Here is an 18,366-nt window from a genome sequence, read left to right as displayed (position 1 = left end):
TCACTGTTCCGTCCTTCATTAATATGTACAGCCTTACATGAGATATCGTGTGATTGACTGTGCAGCATAGTCAATCATGCGATATTGCATGTGACCGCGGGAGCGCACAAATCGAGCATACACAATGCACGATATGCCCGGTTTGTCGTTCCGATTTAGCCAAATCGGGCCGATATCTTTAAGGTGTGTACCCAGCCTAAGGCTGGGTACACACGTAAAGATTTTCTGTCTAACCATCCAACTAGTTGATTGGTTGGAATGAAAATCTGGTAACGTATGGGAGTAAATGATGATCAGCAATTTGCTCCTAAATGCCAGAAAACAGATGAAAATGGTCGTTAAGACAAGTTTGAACAAATTGTTTAGATCAAACTTTTAACAACAGTTTTTGTCCATTTTCCGGTGTTTGGGAGCAAATTGCTGATTGTCATTTGCTTTCATACCTTACCAGATTTTCATTCCAACCAATCAACTAGTTGGATGGTTGGACAGAAAATCTTTACGTGTGTATGCACCTTAAGACTACTGATATGAGTAGAATGTATCTATTGTGATCTGTTGAACCAGACTTAGCAGATTGAGTCCTTCTGTTGTGTAGACTGACATGGCTGCTTTCAGATAAATAGTGCAGACGAATGTCGGTAAATGGCAGAATCCCATCTGTTAGCTTCGTGAATGGACATCGCATAAAGATTGGGACAGTGTTGGCCAATATTTATATACCACTCAGTAAAAGCAGGCTATTCATTATATATGTCGCTACTTCATATACAATAACTGAAAATGAGTTACAAACATAAGACATATATACCACTCTATTCTGCTGGAAGCTGGTTTTATTTACAAAGTCACCACCACTATTTCTACAGTCCTTTATATTTGCCTTGTTACACTCTGTGTACATATTATTTTTGCTGTAACCTTGGAGACCTAAGACCATTTATTTACTACCTTAATAACGTCTATAAAGGTTTACAATCAAACTGTTAATATTGGTTCACTGCAATTGTTGTTCTAAGCAGTAGGATGAATTTTAATAATTAACACATTTTAGTGTATTAATGAGTGAGCAAGTCTTCTGCCAAGCTCACTGTTCAATAACAAGATGTTTATAGCTGGAGTGTTCTGCTGCGGTATCATTTATTAATTAACTCAATTAATGGGTCTGCACTTTTTTCTTTATTAATATAATCTAAGGCTCTTTAGGAGAGTCTTATGTGCAATGACCTTGGTGACACACAAGGCACAGGCTTAAGACACATACATCCTTGGATGTCAGTATTATTTGTGAGTTTTCTACCTCAAAATCCAATTTAGAGGTATTATTAATAATAATAATAATAATATTATCTTTTATTTATATGGTGCCACAAGTGTTCTGCAGCGCCTCACCTAGTGCATTAAAAATAAGTGTACAAGAAACCGTTCAGTTATAGTACAATACAATGCAGGACAAGGTTTATATACATTGTTGCTTTGACGATCATAACACTCAAATAAGCAACAGGGTAAAAGTATTAGGTGCCCTAGTGGGCAGTAAGGAGTAGATTAAAGTATAAGTAAGGAGAAGCACAGGAGGATAGAGAGCCCTGCTTCTGAGAGCTTACATTCTAATCGGGAGGTCAGACAAACAGGCGTGACACAGATGGGGTAGCCTGAGAGGAAGGAGCGGGTTAGGATGAGAGCTGGAAGAATTTGATGAAGAAGTGGGTCTTGATAGCCCGTTTGAAGATTTGTAGAGAGGTGGAGAGGGAGAGCGTTCCAGAGGTAGGGAGCAGCACAGGCATAAGGATGTTTCACTGTTCACTGAAGCAACACTAACATAAGTCATTTTATTGAACCTCAGTAATGTTTCCGGTGTCATGTTTTTCAGAGAAAGAATGGAGGCCATGGAAAAGCAGATTGCCAGTCTGACGGGACTGGTCCAGAGTGCACTTATGCGGGGGTCTGACAGTGACAATCCCAGGTATAGAGAGAGAATGCAGTGTCAGGGTATGGCAGCTGCAAAATGGTTCCTTCAACAAGCAACGGTGGCCATACACATGGGGAGTATTTAGGAAAACCGGTGCACAGGTGACCCTGTAGAAATCATGCTGTAACTCATAGAAGCTAATCAGATGTTTCCTTGAATTACTTAAATTGTACCATAAAAACTACAGAATCAAATTCATTGCTATGGGTAAAAGCATCTTTTGTTTGACACCGTTACCTGTAAACCAGTTTTCAGAAATGTCCATCAGTACAATTTGGTTGTTTGGCTGAGAAGGACAAAACTGTCTGACTGAATGGTAGTCTGGGGTCATAGTAACAAGGGGCATTTCTACTAAAGCACAGAGAACTAGTGACGCGCCTTCCACATATTATCATCATACTGCTTAACGTACAAAGAAGGATTATCCTATATGAAAATGTGACTTTTAACATTGTACCAAATATATGCAAATGTTCCATTGTCCTTATAGAATTTAAGCTATTAGGCCATTTCCTTCTGATATTTTGATCATAGCATAAATCACCCAAAACTAATATATATTAGTTTTGGGTGATCTATGCTATAATCAACGAAGGATTATCCTATACGAAAATGTGACTTGTAACATTGTACCAAAAAAATGCAAATGTTCCATTTCCTTATAAAATTTAAGCTATTAAGCATAGATCACCCAAAACTTATATAAATATACATTTTTATTTTATTTATTTTTTGTGAAGTTTGATGGGATAATACAAAACAATGGATGATTACATTGTTTACCTTTGCTAATCTCTCTCTATTTGCAGTGAGAAGTCAGAGGCTGCAAATAGTGGATCACCAGGTAAGTACATATGTCTATATTGTATGGGAATAACTTTTAGGGGTAAATTTACTCAAGTGAGAGTTTTTAGAAGTGAGTTTTAAAAGTAATGTTGCCCATAGCACCCAATCAGATTCTAGCTATTATCTTAGATGGTGCTAGCTAACTCTTAAGTAGAATCTGATTGGTTGCTATGGGCAACATCACTTTTAAAACTCACTTCTAAAAACTCTCACTTTAGTAAATTTACCCCTAACAATTGTCAGTCCATAATGCAGGTCTAAAATGTTCCTATGGATTTCCATTTATCCTTTAGAGATACTGCTACACCAAAACCCTTTCAGAAGCCAATAAAGTGTCTCAGCCATTTACATGCAGCCCTTTTTTGGATTGAGCTAATATGATAAGAGTGTAACATATTGATTCATTCTGCACTTTGTGCCTTATGCTTCAGTCATGTCTCTAATTTCTTGTGTGTGTAGGCAAATCCTAGTTTGTGTAGGCAATAGTTACAGGTTTTTGTAGACAGCACCAACTGCCCAGCCTGAGCAACATGCAGGGGCGTATCTAGACTTAGGTGGAGTGGTTTATGAATTAATCCAGACTCCTCCTCTCTCTACTCATTACTCCTCCCACTTAGTCATGGCTCCTACTATTTTAGATCCCAGCCACTTTGGGTCCTACACCTCCACATCCCAATCACCAGACAATGGACATGCTCAGGCTGCATTCAGATGGGTCGCGCACTTTCCTCACCAGATTTGAAGCAAATGTACCAGGTTAATACCACAAAGGGGTACTCGATGTCACCCAGGGGCAAACGCATAAAATATATTGAAACAAGCCAGATCCACATAAAATACACTGAAAAAGCCACTTCAGCATAAAATACACTGCAACAAGCCACTTCCACATATAATACATTGAAAAAACCACAGCCACTTAAATTGTGTTTTAAAAACCACATCCACAAAAAATACATTTTGAAACCAAAACCACATAAAATACATTTGAAACCAAAACCACATAAAATACATTGAAAAAGCATGATTCACATAATACTTCACATACTCTATCCCCTTCCCTTGCCATTCCAGCCCACATGTGTCATTGCAGCGCCCCCCATGCCACTGCAGCGGCCCCTCATGTGTCACCCCCAACCCCCTGAGTTATCTCAACAGCCCCACTCTGCCCCCATAAGCATGAAAGCAGGCATCATCCACCCTGCTCTCAGGCTGAACCCGCCACTCCCCCACTTGCTCTCAGGCAATAGTGCTAATTATGCTGTGCCCCCTGTGGTTGTGACCCATATGTAGTGGCCCCTGTATATGATCCCTTTATGCAGTGCCCTCGGTAGTTTTGCCCCTTATTTAGTGCCCTCTGTATTTGTGCCCCTGTAGTTTTGCCCCTTATCCAGTGCTGCCTGTATTTGTGCACTTTATGCAGTGCCCCCTATAGTTTTGCCCATTATCCAGTCCTCCTGTATTTGTGCCCCTTATGCAGTGCCCCCTGTATTTGTGCCCTTTTATGCAGTGCCCCCTGTATTTGTGCCCCTTATGCAGTGTCCCCTGTATTTGTGCCCCTTATGCAGTGTCCCCTGTATTTGTGCCCCTTATGCAGTGTCCCCTGTATTTGTGCCCCTTATGCAGTGTCCCCTGTAGTTTTGCCCATTATCCAGTCCTCCTGTATTTGTGCCCCTTATGCAGTGTCCCCTGTAGTTTTGCCCCATATGCAGGGCCTGCTAAAGTAGTGCCCCTTATGGAGTGCCCCCTATAGTTTTGCCCATCATCCAGTCCTCCTGTATTTGTGCCCCTTATGCAGTGCCCCCTGTATTTGTGCCCCTTATGCAGTGTTCCCTGTAGTTTTGCCCCATATGCAGGGCCTGCTAAAGTCGTGCCCCTTATGCATGGCCCCCTAAAGTAGTGCCCCAGATACAGGGCCCCCTAAAGTAGGTCCCCTTATGCAGTACCCCATAAAATAGTGCCCCATATGCATCCCTCCCCCCAGTCCAGTACTTCTTACCTTACCATGCTGGCTCCTGTTCCCACTGGCTTCTGCTCCTGCAGCGCTGCTGCCTCTGCTCTGACTGGATCTGCCTAGATCCAGCAGGCGTGCAGGACAGGCTCCTCAAATCGCGGGAACACTGGCCTCTGAAGCGATCGGAGGCCAGCGTTCACAGCTGCAAGGAGCAGCATTAGTAAACAGGGGTCGGAGACTGAGCTCTCCGTCTCTGAAAAAAAAATTTGGTTCGTCAGGGGGGGGTTGCTGGGTACTCAGTTTGAATTAATCTCTTAACCTCACAAAGCTGGGGATGAAGCTTTAGCGCAGTGATTTCAGGTGTCCTGATGAACAGTGCTTAAGCCTATAAAATGGCTGCCTCCACTGGGTGAAGCATTTCAGTACATTTATAAAACCGCGTCTGCAAACCACAACTTTTGATAGTTCATTACAGAAACCATTTTCAAAATGTGGATCCCACTTAAGGGAGTAGCTACACTTTATTTCTCCATGGAAATGCTGACTTGGTACACTCCCATGTGCATAAGTGGCATAGCCAACTTTTCACATGAGAGGTTTAAACACCAAATCTCTTGTACCATATCCATACACATAACTTGTGAGCTTTGAGTAATAGTGTGATTTGTGACCATCTTGTCATTCATTTACATCTTCCTTTATTTAACACACATTTCTCAGCTGTATGAATTTAGTTGTAATGGTCAAAGTGTAACCATTACAGCTAAGCAGATCTATGTACTGTACAGCCACTCATCCAATCCCCTGCAGCCACACATTACATAGATCTGCTTAGCTGCAATGGTTTCACACTGACCATTACAACTAGAAACTTGAGAAATGTATGATGATGTGGGTTTAAGTACCGGGCATGGCATTATTTAGAAATGTGTGTTTTCAATAAAGGAGGATGCAACTAACTGGCCCATTTATCATTGTATATTTGTGGCTTAATCTTCGGGGATTAACTGCATATATTAGGTTTCCCCCATATCTCCGATACCTGCTGTGATCCCTCCATTCTCACTGGCAGCCGCATCCCCCATAGGTTCCTATGGGGGATGCGATGGTGCCAAATTTACCAATTTCCGGAATGCAATGCATTCTGGAGTTTGGCTAACGCCATCTGAAGATGGAGTTAGTCCATTGTAGCCAATGGGTTACACATCGCAAAACTTACCGGGAGACCCTTCCCCTGCAATGGCAGCCACGCATGTGCAGTCAGCGGGACAGTGCGTGAGCAGTATCCCTGGCAGTATTCGGGCACATCGCAGGGACGGGCTCCTTTCTTAGGCCCCGTACCTGCTTGTGCCGGATGATACATTCCGGCGCTATGATCGCATTTTGCAATGCAATCATGGGCGGTAATGTCATGCCCAGGTCGCATTGCAAATGTGATCATCAATAAATGGGCCCCTATATGAGAAGATGAGTGAGTGAGGAGGCAGTGCTGGCTGAGAGCTTGGCCCTAGAGAGGAGATTAGGCAGTGGGGAGGAGAGGGAGGTTGCGGCTGCCCAAAGTGTTTATGGTGAGGGGCGAGTGCAATTTGGAGAAGGTGTGTGTGTGCCACTGGCAATATGCATTGTATCCACCCTTTCCTAGAGATTAGAAAGCCATAAGGAGCCATAACAAGACTTGCTTTTGCATAATAGAAGCCAGCTGTAGCCTCGGATATTAATATAGTGAGCCATATACCAAAAACCAATAACTGTGCCTGATCTTCTCACTACAGGAACAGCAGAAAAATTCTAAAGAGCCAGAGTCATACCTGTGATTAAGGGATACCTGCTGCATTGTTAACCCCACAATAACAGACACTAATATAAGAAGAAAGCAGCTGGTAAAGCTTATTATTAAAAAGCCAATATGTTAAAAGACAACATGTGTGTTCTATTAAAACAACATAATTAACATATAAATATGTAGCGTAAAAAAATCGGACGCATGAAATAATATAACAAGAAATAGTTACACTACATATGAAACCAGTTTAAAAATACATGTTCACAGCAAGATAAAATATATGCCTAGAAATATATACTTTTGTTTTTTGAAAATACAGCATGTGGTGGCATCAACTATAGAAATTCAGGTAGTATTAATACTGTTTCCTATAATGTTAATTAGTGTCCAGTCAATAGATGGGTATCATAATATGCAGATGTATAGGCAGGATCAGGATTTGCCGGTAGTCTTTATCCTCCTATATAACCAGGGTGGTGCATGCCGGACAATATATCCAATATTAAAGTTGTATTCTATAAAACATACATGTTGACTTTTAACACACTGGCTGTTTAATAATTAGGTTTACCAGTGCAGTTGCTTTCTTCTTATATTAATGATCTTCACACTAGACTATCAGTTCTAATGGGCAAGGCCCTCGCTACAGTACCATTTGTTTTCATATCCCCATATGTTGTATACCTTGTATCCTCTGTTATCCCCACTATCCAGTGCTGTGGAGCACTTAATAATTATTAATAATCACGAAAACATTACCTTCAATACACATCCTCTCCTTGGCCTAGAAAGAATAATACAGGACCAATGTGTTGCCTTCTAGGCACAATAATATTGTATTTCAGTAGCACTGCAAAACGAGGTTGTGTGCTTTTTCCGTACCTTAGGGCCATATTCAATTAGCGGCGAAAACCGTAAATTTTTACTAAAAAACAGGTGAAAACGCAATTGGCGAAAAGTTTTCTCTTTTCTAGACCAGGCGAAAAAATAATGCAAAAATCCCTATTTTTGGCTAAAAATATGGGGATTTCTTTCAGAACCCTTTGGAACCCCCTCTAATGATAAATGACCCTCCAAAAAATTGTAAGTTGTGCACTTTTGCAAAAAACGACAGCGCAAATTTTGGGTAAAAAATTTTTAAAAACTGGTTTTAATGTATTGGGTCTGATTTTTCGGGGGACGGTATGGATGTTTGAAGTATTTTAAAATTGAACGCGTTCGCAGCAGGCGGTTTTTTACGGTTTTTAAAATTGCGTTTGTATGACACAAAAATATACTTGCACCCATTTTAATGTACCCCAATTTGCGTGGAACAATAATTTCCTGGAAAAATAAATAGCTTCCTATCAATTTCAACGTTTTGTTTTTTTTTCACCCAAAATTGTGTGGTCGTTTTTCGCCAAAGTGTGCAACTTACGAATTTTTTGGGGGTAATTTATCATATCAAAGTAATAAAATCCGGCTGTTTTCGCCTAAAAAAAAACTTCAATTTTTGCCGCTAATTAAATAAGGCACTTAGTGGGAACGCCTTCACTCCTCCCCTTTGCATATGGAACCTTCTGTTCTTCTGCAAATGTGGTCATTTGCTCCACTTGCCAATGGACTCTGCTTATAATCTAGTGCAGTGATTCCCAACCTCGGTCCTCAAGGCACACTAACAGTCCTGGTTTTAGAGATATCCATGCTTGAGCACAGATGGTTAAATCAAAATAACTGAGTTACTAATTAAGACACCTGTGCTCAATTATGTTTATCCTTAAAACCATTTAAGACAAATAATTATTAATGGTAAAAAGAAATGTTGATTTTAGTTTTTCTTCATGTGCTCTGTCGTTACATACAAACTACAAAAATCAAATCTAAAGTTATTGGTTTGCTTTCTGATTTATATGCTAATTTACAGTATCCCTGTAAGAGCCTTGCACAGCAGGCTGGCTTCAGTTGGTGGCCGGCGCACATCCACTGGGCCAGTGGTCGGGGAACAGGGGTAAATTACCCCACATGGGGTAAAAAAAATTCCTGGGGGTAATGGACGGACAGTCGGGCATGCATATGAATCAATAATATAATATAGAATGATTCATATGCATGCCCGGCTGTTCCGCAAGGAGGCTCTAAGCCAGACGCCCGCTGAGATGTTATTACCAGCAGGCGCCTGGCTCCTTCCCTGCAGCGCCGTTTTAGCCGGAGGCTGGAGTTCTCTTCTGAACTCCAGATTCCGCCTCTTTCCATACGCACAATGGGAGAGACTTCATGATGTCTCTCCCATAGTTCCGAGGAGCAGCCGGGCGGACAGGAGCGGGGATTAAGGTAATTGTTTTTTTTTTTTGTACAAGCGGCACTACAGGGGCATTATATGGGGGCACCACTACAGGGGCACTATATGGTGGCACTACTACAGGGGCATAACTATGGGGGCACTACTGCAGGGGAATTATATGGGGGCACTACTACAGGGGCATAACTATGGGGGCACTACTGCAGGGGTATTATATGGGGGCACTACTATATGATTTTCTTCCTTTCAAATCAAGGGGGTAACGTAGGTGCATCTAAATATATTATGGGGTAAAAGGTAAAAAAGCTCCCTGAACCCTGCACTAGACGATCGTAATGAACGTTTGAACGAAATCGTTATCGTTCAATCGCTTATTAATCGTGCACAAATCGTGCACTATAATGTCGGAAATGTTTCCGACATCAATCATCGTCTGAACATGCTGGTCAATCTGCCGATAATGACAGATTCACCATGCTCAGGGATGAGGGAGGGTGCCTACACTGAACAACATATCGTTCATGGTAGGCACTGCAGGGGAAGAGGAACGACTATACGATTACAATGTTGTAATCGTGCTGTTGAACCACTATCTGCTAGTGGATGTGCCCCTTTACTGACTCACTCAACAGTCCAGCCCAGGTTTCCTGCCCCACAGAGACCACTATCCAGTTATTAGTAATCTCACAGCTAGCAATTATTTGCATACAATGAAAAGTGAGTCAGATGTGATAGCCACTGAGACTCCTCAATATAAGAACAGATTATTCCTACAGTAGTATTTTACAGACAGAGATTATAGAGGCACCCAGCTCACATCTTAAAAAAAGTCTCAGATGCACACTAAAAATTATCAAGATGCAATGGACAATTGTATCTGTTCCACCAAGTGTTTGCTATGTTCACTTTGTACCTTGCTGTAAGGAGTATTTGCATGTGGTCCCAGCTTACAAGTGGGTAAGGATAAAACAACCTTAGCGCTGTTCATACAGTATTTTCAGAGTGGATTACATATTTACCAGAAATGAAACTACTAATTGTGATTGACCTCTAGTGGTGACAGAGAGTAGTGTCATCCAAGATTTTAGTTTAGCAGTGATAATAAAAATATATATTTTTTTACCTCCGTTTATCACAGAGATAAATCTGTCCAGTAAAAAAAAAAATGCTTTATTCAAATAGTTAAGAATTTGGTCACTAATTGTATTTTGTTATCCTGAGATGGTATTAATGGAATAAATATGCTTGTCTTCACTGGTAATAGGGCTTTTCACCCTTTGATAAACAGACCCCTATATCTTTAAAATTGTTAGTATTTATCTTTGCAAATCATCAACTACTAGGGGTTGTAGAAGTATGTTATCATGTTATTTCATTTTTCAGTTTTAAGAGAAAGGGATGACCCCTATATTATTTATGATTCTCTCTTAGCTCCTGGCCTTCAAAACGCTGGTACCCCAATGTCCACTCCCACTCCTGGGTCCACCTCAACCCCAGCTGACCAGAGTAAGGCAATCACCCGCCTGCACATGCAGCTTCATCTCCATGACCTGCAGCACAATGCCAGCGAGCTGAGGAACCAGCTTCAGCAGCTGAAAAAAATGCAGGTTTGTAATGGCAGAGATATAACTAGATAGGAAAGCTTTTCTTTGGAAAAGGTGATGACTGCTGCAAAACAGCAAGTATATTTGATAAAGATGCTTATATGGCCATGATTACCAATGATATTGGGTGGGGGCAATATATAGTGCTAGTTACTGTATTACTTTGCTATTTTAAAAAAATACACAGGGGAGGGGGGCTTGGCGATGCTGGATATATGGTACATTTGCGCGAATGGATCACTCCGTTGGGACGGGGAAATACACCTCTCTCTCTTTGAGAGGGTCAGTTTGGTGTTTACCCCACTACAGTTTATTTTGGCTAGATCTCCGCTCTCTCACTGCCCTCCTATACTACATCAGGTGCGTAGAGTTTGGATTGCTACAGCTAAGATCTTGGGTGAATCTGAACCTGATCCCTGTTTTCCACTCTAGGGAAGCAATGGTCTCCTGGAGGTACGTAAACCTGAGGGCCGATCAGTGTGGATGTCTTATGGAATTGATGCTGTAGGTCATTTATATCAACATGGGACCCTTAGCTTACGCGTCCTCTACTTATGGCTTCTCTCTCTCTTGTTCTTTCGGTATGTGCAGCTCAGACATGCCCCCTGTGCATAGTTGGGGGAGGGATGCTCCTGTTCTCTCTGAATGCCATGTTCAATTGTTGATCCAGACCCTCTCTTGCCGGTAGACTATTTCCCAGATTTACGCCTCTCTTTTGTCGCAGGTGGGGACGCTGAGCTGTGCCCCTTAGATCTCGATGGGTTGTGTACCTTGGTGTATTGTCAGTGAGGATTTGTTGTCCAAGTTGGGTTCCCCACAGGTTGCCACGACGTATGCCAGGTTTCAGAGGATCCAACTTTATCTCCTGGACGTTGTTCACTGGAATTCTGTCCTGCTTTATGGCTTTGGGGCGCTTCGGATTCCTGTCCCAATTGTGCAGCTCCTTCTGCTGGTTTCTGATATTTGCCTTGATCTTGTCCACAGGTCACCTCTTTCTGGTCTCTAAGCATTTCTTGCATACGAGGTGTGGCTGTTAAATAACGAGAATGATGCTATAATTTGTTTAATTATATTAATTACATTTTAACTTCATTCCCCTTCTATGTACTCCTGTTCTGCATCATTATCTGTCAGCTGTCTCAACAGCTCCGTTGTTTTCTTCTTTACCTCAGTAACTGATGGAAAACAGGTTTCCTTGAGTACAGATTTGACTTTAGGGGAAATACAGAAGTCACATGCTGCTAGGGCTGATGAGTATGGAGGGTGTTCTAGCACTGCAATCTGTTTATCAGACAAACACTGCTTCACAGAGAGAGCTGTATGGGCTGGTGATCGTACTGGAAGAACAAGGTTTCATCTCCGGTAATAACTTTATCTAAAAAAATGTGAATTCGCTTGAATTTGTTCCAAAATGTCTGTACAAATTCACTTTAGATTTTCTTTCTGCCCGGCAATGAGAAGCATTGGAATCAACTTAGCACAAACTTTTGTCATATTAAGATCTTGATGCAAAATTTCCTTAACAGTTTCTTTGTCGATGTTTACCACTACTGCTATCATTTGGATGCTGAGTCGACGATCAGTTCGAACTATCTTCTCAAGTTTTTCCACATTCATTTGTTTTTGATATGCAAGGCCTACCGGGACGTTCATCATCTTCTGCCGTCACTAAATCTTTTGTGCCGCTCAAACACTCATGCACGTGACATACAATCTGCCCTGTAATGGAGCGTACACACGTTCAGATTTGTCAGACTTGTCAGATTTGTCAGATGAACGATTGAACGATTAAACGATTTGAACGATTAAACGATTTGAACGATTTGAACGATTTTACCAAAGTTTTGAACGATTTGAACGATTGAACGATTTTTGACTGCATTAAAATGAATGGAATCGTCCAAGTCTGACTGCAAACCCATCAGATGTCAGATATCGTTATCTGACAAACGGGAACGCGCATCGTTGATCGTCCATCGTTCAGGCATGTCAGATATGAACGATTTTCCTTCAGATATGAACGACTGAACGATTTTTAAATCGTTATCGTTCATATCTGAAGGAAAAATCTGATCGTGTGTATGCACCATTAGCCTCGGTTAGCACATGGAAAGATTTGCTCTACTTTTGAACTAAACACTTTTATGATGCATGGGAAAAACACAATTTCTTCGAGCGCTCTCTGACCGCCAACTATCTGTGTGAGAGGAGTGAAACCTGCAAAACCATATTGAGATAGTCCAAGGTCAATGTTTCCCCACTTCCTTTTAGCTGACGTAGTATGGTTTATTTTTTACAAGTACAGTTTTGTTATTTAATAGCACACCTCGTAAAGGATACCAGGATTTGGATTCCCCAGTTTGACCCTGGTATTTGCCTCTTTGGTATTGGCCTGGAGGATTCACTGAGCTCCTCCTTACAGATATATGTCAATAAACTTCTGGTATTGGCCTATGTTTGTATTGCCCGAACCCGGATGGGTTCTAATCCTCCCCCTTTCCCTTCCTGGTGGCCCTATTTAATGTTACCTTTTCTGATGAACGTTTCATGTACCTTAAGAGAAAGTGCCCTCTTCAATATGATAGAGTTTAGACCATTTTTCTCAGTCCTCTGGGTATGCGCTGGAATCTCCTTCTCCTGAACAATTCTAATCCCCTCAGGATTTGTTTAGTGGGTGATTTCGCCACCTCGCCCTATCTGTTATTTGTGTTATGTTCTCGCCTTCCTTATTTATTATAAATAATTGTATATTCTATTTTTATACTGTTATGTTTCTCCGTATTTATATAATGTGCTCTTTTATGTTTCTGGCTCTGTATTAATGTTTATGTTTATCTCTATTTTATGTCTGCATTTGTTTGGACCTTCTTATGCCATCCATTAATTTTGGTCCTTTATTTGTGCTCTTGCGCTTCCTCATTATGCTAGCTATCTGGTCTACACTGTTAATTTATTTATTTTATTTATTTATTTATTACCAGTTATTTATATAGCGCACACATATTCCGCTGCGCTTTACTCTCTGTATATCTTACCATTCACATCTCCCAGTGGAGCTTACACTCTATATTTTCTACCACATGCTCACAAACATACACACTATGGTCAATTTTGAGGGGAGCCAATTAACCTACCAGTATATTTTTTATATTATGTATTATTTTCTTTTTTTGGCATCCCAAAAATGTAAATACAAAATATCCATTTAAAATAGAAAAGCTACTCAATGCAAACTTAAGGCCCCCATACAGCTACGATTGATTGGGGCAATTCACCAATCCCCAGACATTGGGGCTGGTGCATTGGAGAAATGTTGATTTTCACTGATTTGCTGATCACAATTAAAATATGACTGTGATCAGCAAATATGACTTTTTTAACATGTAGAATTTTACAGATTCCCAGATGGATCGGCAACCATCGGTTCTTGTCCGAACAGGGGATCAACAGATTGCTCTGTAGATGTATGGGGCCCTTTACATGGGGGGAAGTGGTCAATATCCCAGCACAGGGGATCCCAGCACTTAGAATACCGGCGCTGGAATCCCGACACCTGTCAGAATCCCAGCGCCGGCATCCTGACCGCCGGCATCCTGAAGGTAAGTAGCAGGGTTTGGGTTATAGGTTAGTCACTAGGTGGAGGGTTAGGGTTAGGCACTAAAGGGGGAGAGTTAGGTTTAATGTGCGTGGAGGGGGAGATTAGGTTTAGGCACTAGGGGGGAGGTTAGGTTTAGGCACTGGGTAGGGTTATGGGTAGGAGAAGGGTTAGGATACCTACCGACAGATGTCGGTATCCTAACCCTGTCGGGATGCCGGCGTTGGGATTTTGACCATCGGGATCCTGAGCACCAGCATCCCATACCCTACCTGTTGGTAGCACTTACCACTCGAGGGCAGACCTACAAAGGAAACTTTGACTTATCCCATGACTACCACTACGCACACCTTTAAACTGGTTTATTTGTGAATTGACCTGTTTCTCAGACTGTGGCTCTCTTCTTGGTCTGGTTCTTTCATTCTGCCCGCACAAGTCCAGTGATCTAATTATGCCATATCCTCAAGGGAATAATGTGAAGTGGAAAACTAACCTCTTTTACATTAGTGTGGGGGGCACTGTGGCATATGAGAACTAGGGTTTTAGTGTGGCATAATGTGGACTGGGGACACTCTAGTTTGATTAACACTTTTGTGGTGCTGGGAGTATTTACTTTTTAATAACATCATTAGCATATCATATTGACAATTTTATTGGAAGAGGACCCCACAAGTTTTTTTCCCCTTGGACCCCCACAAAACCTTAATTCAGGCCTGTCTGAGTTTCACATTTCACTTAACATGTACTTTATCATCATGTCAGTGTTGGTCTCCTCCCTCTTATTGACTTGGGAAGACATATAGTATGCCCAGTGGACAGACATTATACCACAGTTGCATCCACTCCCCCATGTTACACTTTGGATGCAGAGCTAATGAGCTGAGGATGTATCCAGCCCGCGTTCCATAGTTTTTAATTTTCTTGCTTTATTCAGCAATAGTGATTACTCTGACGATATTAACATCAGTTTGTACTGAGTTGAGCTCTATCACACAAAGGAACAAGTAAGTCTTCCCAGCTGTTGAACATACTGAAAAGGCTACATGGTTATAAGGGGTGGAAAAGGAAATGTGTTCTTGTTTTATGTAACTACTTTCTTATTTGGTACAAAAATGGTATGTACAATATGTCCCAGCCTAGAATACAACTTCAAGGACTATGTTTTGTATTTTTTTGTCTCCTAATTGCTGAATCCCTCTAGGCATTGTGCGGTGTAAACCAGGGACGTGCAGTCAGGGTAGGCAGAGGAGGTAGAGCCTCCCCTGTCATACTCCTGAGATTTGATCTAAAAATGATTACAATAATGCAAAGAAGATATTTATAATTTATAAGCATCATCTTTGTTTATTGTAGTCATTTTTATAGTTCACTCTCACCAGCTTTGTAAAGCTCCCTGGGACTGCAGGGAGACGAGAGACGAGGGAGCAACAGCTCAGCCTCACTTCTGTAGTCAGACACTGCTTGCAGAGCTGGGGGGGGGGCACACCCAAGGGCAGTAAGCTGCATGGAAAGAGAGCTATTAAAGGCATGCCTCTATGGGTGCGTGCCTTGAGCACTGATGGACCCCTTGGATGTGTCATGTGACCAGAGATCGGAGCTCAGTCAGCAGAAGCAAGAGAATACACAGTGATGCAGGTAGGAGAATCAATGAACACTGAAGCTTAGTGTAGGAGGGGAGAGTTACAGTGAGTAGGGGGCGAGACAGGCTCCCAGCACTCAGACCCATCTCCATGTGTGCCTTCCAGCCATTGACCTCACTGCACATCACTGGTGTAAACTAATCAGTGACAAGGTTGTACTAAGTAGCATTGCCCAGTAGAGGTGATCGCTGCCCACATCCCTAGACAATTCACGCCCACCAAACACAGATCTAAAGTTTTGGCTCAAACAGATCAGATAAGTTCCGTGTGTGATTTTTGTAAATGTGTAAACTACAGTGAACTTTTGTTCAACACCATGCAAACATGTTTACTAGTATGTTATTATTCTCCTTTCTCTGGAGTCCGAACTCCACTTGTATCAGTAACGTTCACATTTCAAAGGATGCTTACATTATAACATGAGCCATAAATAACAAAACACCCTAATGATGACCACAATAATTAATTTGGCAACATACTTCTTGTTTACATTGTTGATGTCTTAGGATTTAGATTTCAGGATGCCATATTGCAAAAATGAATGAAGGATAGCTTAGTCATTTGTTACAATGCTCTCTCTCATCCCATGTACTTCAGCTGCAGAACCAGGAGACTGTACGGAGCATGCTGAAACGCACAGAGACAGAGATCAGCGTGCGCGTTACTGACACCATGCGTAAGCAAGAAGACCCATTGCAACGACAGAGAGCCATGGTAGAGGAGGAGAGACTGAAATATCTGAATGAGGAAGAGTTTATAACTCAGCAACTAAAGTGAGTTTCGAGGAAAAAAAAAAAACATATACTGTACATAGGTCTTCTCATAAAGTCACTGCCCTAGGGATGCACCATATCACGGATTCAGTTGGGGATTTGGCCAAGTCTTTAAGTTTAAATCATTCAGATCGTAATACTCTGCAATAAATGAATGCAAGGCAAACCCTTCAATTAGCTAAAATTACAGCTAACGTTTTATGATTTTCATAATTCTCTAAATATAGTTTGGTTTTGGATAGGATTTTGTATTTATCTGAAATCCTATGTTCAGTGCATCCTCACTTTAGATGAACACTTTTGTTATGCACAACTAACAACCATGGCTGCCCATCTCTTCGTATATGTGTGACATGCTCTATTTAATGTGATCATTATTGTTGTGGTCCGCTCTATGTTTCCTCCTGTAGTGACCTAGAGAAATCAGTGGAGAAAATCAAGAAAGATCTAGCGCACAACCACCGTCTGATATCTACGCAGGAACTAGAGGAGAAAGCCGTGGTGCTAAAGCAGCTGGGAGAGACTCTAACTGAGCTGAAAGGTAAGAAGCAGCTGGGAATACAAGAATCATTTATACTCCATAATTCTGCTTACACATAGTGGAAGACTTGGCAACCTGTACATTCATTTTTACAATGTGCAGTTTAACAATAAGTGTGGCACAAATTGGGACAACATGCATGTATGCAATGGGGGCAGCCATTTTGTGGACTGAACCAATATTCATGAGAATGCAGCCTATCCATTCACTAGAAACTGCATACACCAGAAAATGTCTGCCTCCACTGTTTGCGGATTATGGGTAAGGTGTTAGTCGTTATTCATTTTGATAATATTTACTAAACATTATTTCTTTCATTGTGTGTTTCTTTATATAATTGTAGTCTCTTCCTATCTGCAGCTCAGTTCCCCAGTTTGCAAAGTAAAATGCGCATAGTTCTGCGTGTGGAGGTGGAGGCTGTGAAGTTCCTGAAAGAGGAACCACATCGCCTTGACGGGCTGTTGAAGAGATGCAAGACCGTTACGGACACATTGGCTCAGATTCGCAAGTAAGCCACTATGGAAAGCAGATGAAATGTCTATTTTTATATTGTTTAGTTAAACAGATAAAGTTAACATAAAATATAGTAATTAAGACAGAAAAATTGAGTGACTTACATAACAAACATTGTGATGTGCAAAGTTAACACACATTTGAGGGTACCTTCAACCAGGGGTTTTAACTGATGAAGAGGCGTTCTAAGAACAGACAGGAGGAGCGGTGTATAAGAGGAACATAAAGAAAAGGAGGAAGGAGCCTGACCGGCTGGGGTCGACAAAAATGTTTATATAGGGTGATCATCAGTGGAAGAGGGTAATCAAGGTTTGGCGGCCCAAGGTTACCAAAATACTTTGCAGGCCTTGAACACCCCAAAATTTCCAGCTCAACGTAAAGCAACAAAACTAAGCCTGTGGTTGAGGCCTGACTCAGACAAAGCAATGTAAATGTTGAGGGTGATCTCCTTATTAGGTGGTTCTTGTGATGCATGAAAGTTTCTGAGTTGCCGCAACTGATCAAAGTGTTTGTGGTAGAACATTAAACATCGTTTGCAGAACAAAGAATTGTGGGAATGTGATGTCTGTAACCGAATGTTTGTTTTGTAAGGCTGGTGTGAAAATTAAAGGAGAGAAGAGAGAGAAATCTTTTAGTGGCTTCTGTCTCAGTTATTAGTGCAAAACTTCAATAGTCGATATATGATCTACCATATTTTGACCGCATTTTGAAGTTCTGTATATCCAACCTTGTGTAAAGTTTTGTAAGATCCACAGTTGGTTTCTTGGGCACTTCTTAACCCAAATGAACATAGAGATAATGTACTGGCTAAATGTAAATATTTGCACAGGACTTGTTTGTGGAGAGCTTGAAATAAATACAGTTGCC

At 41.4% G+C, this 18,366-nt stretch overlaps 1 protein-coding gene across 8 annotated transcripts in view; it reads left to right on the top strand.

The window, feature by feature from the left end:
* The window catches only part of SRCIN1 (SRC kinase signaling inhibitor 1), a 542,753-nt gene that overhangs the window by 477,472 nt on the left and 46,915 nt on the right, over positions 1–18,366 (top strand). For all 8 annotated transcript variants that reach the window (XM_088474595.1, XM_088474594.1, XM_088474598.1 and 5 more), the window contains 6 exons: positions 1,874–1,966; positions 2,782–2,816; positions 10,265–10,440; positions 16,270–16,445; positions 16,856–16,986; positions 17,347–17,494. In XM_088474595.1, the coding sequence (XP_088330721.1) occupies positions 1,874–1,966; positions 2,782–2,816; positions 10,265–10,440; positions 16,270–16,445; positions 16,856–16,986; positions 17,347–17,494 (759 nt within the window). The remainder of the gene's footprint in view (positions 1–1,873; positions 1,967–2,781; positions 2,817–10,264; positions 10,441–16,269; positions 16,446–16,855; positions 16,987–17,346; positions 17,495–18,366) is intronic.

This window comes from Taudactylus pleione, unplaced genomic scaffold (genome assembly GCF_031769625.1).
Source record: "Taudactylus pleione unplaced genomic scaffold, aTauple2 ptg000155l, whole genome shotgun sequence".
Classification (NCBI taxonomy): Eukaryota; Metazoa; Chordata; class Amphibia; order Anura; family Myobatrachidae; genus Taudactylus; species Taudactylus pleione.
The sequence above is the reverse complement of the archived record's forward strand: the minus strand, read 5'-3'. Positions and strand labels throughout refer to the sequence as shown.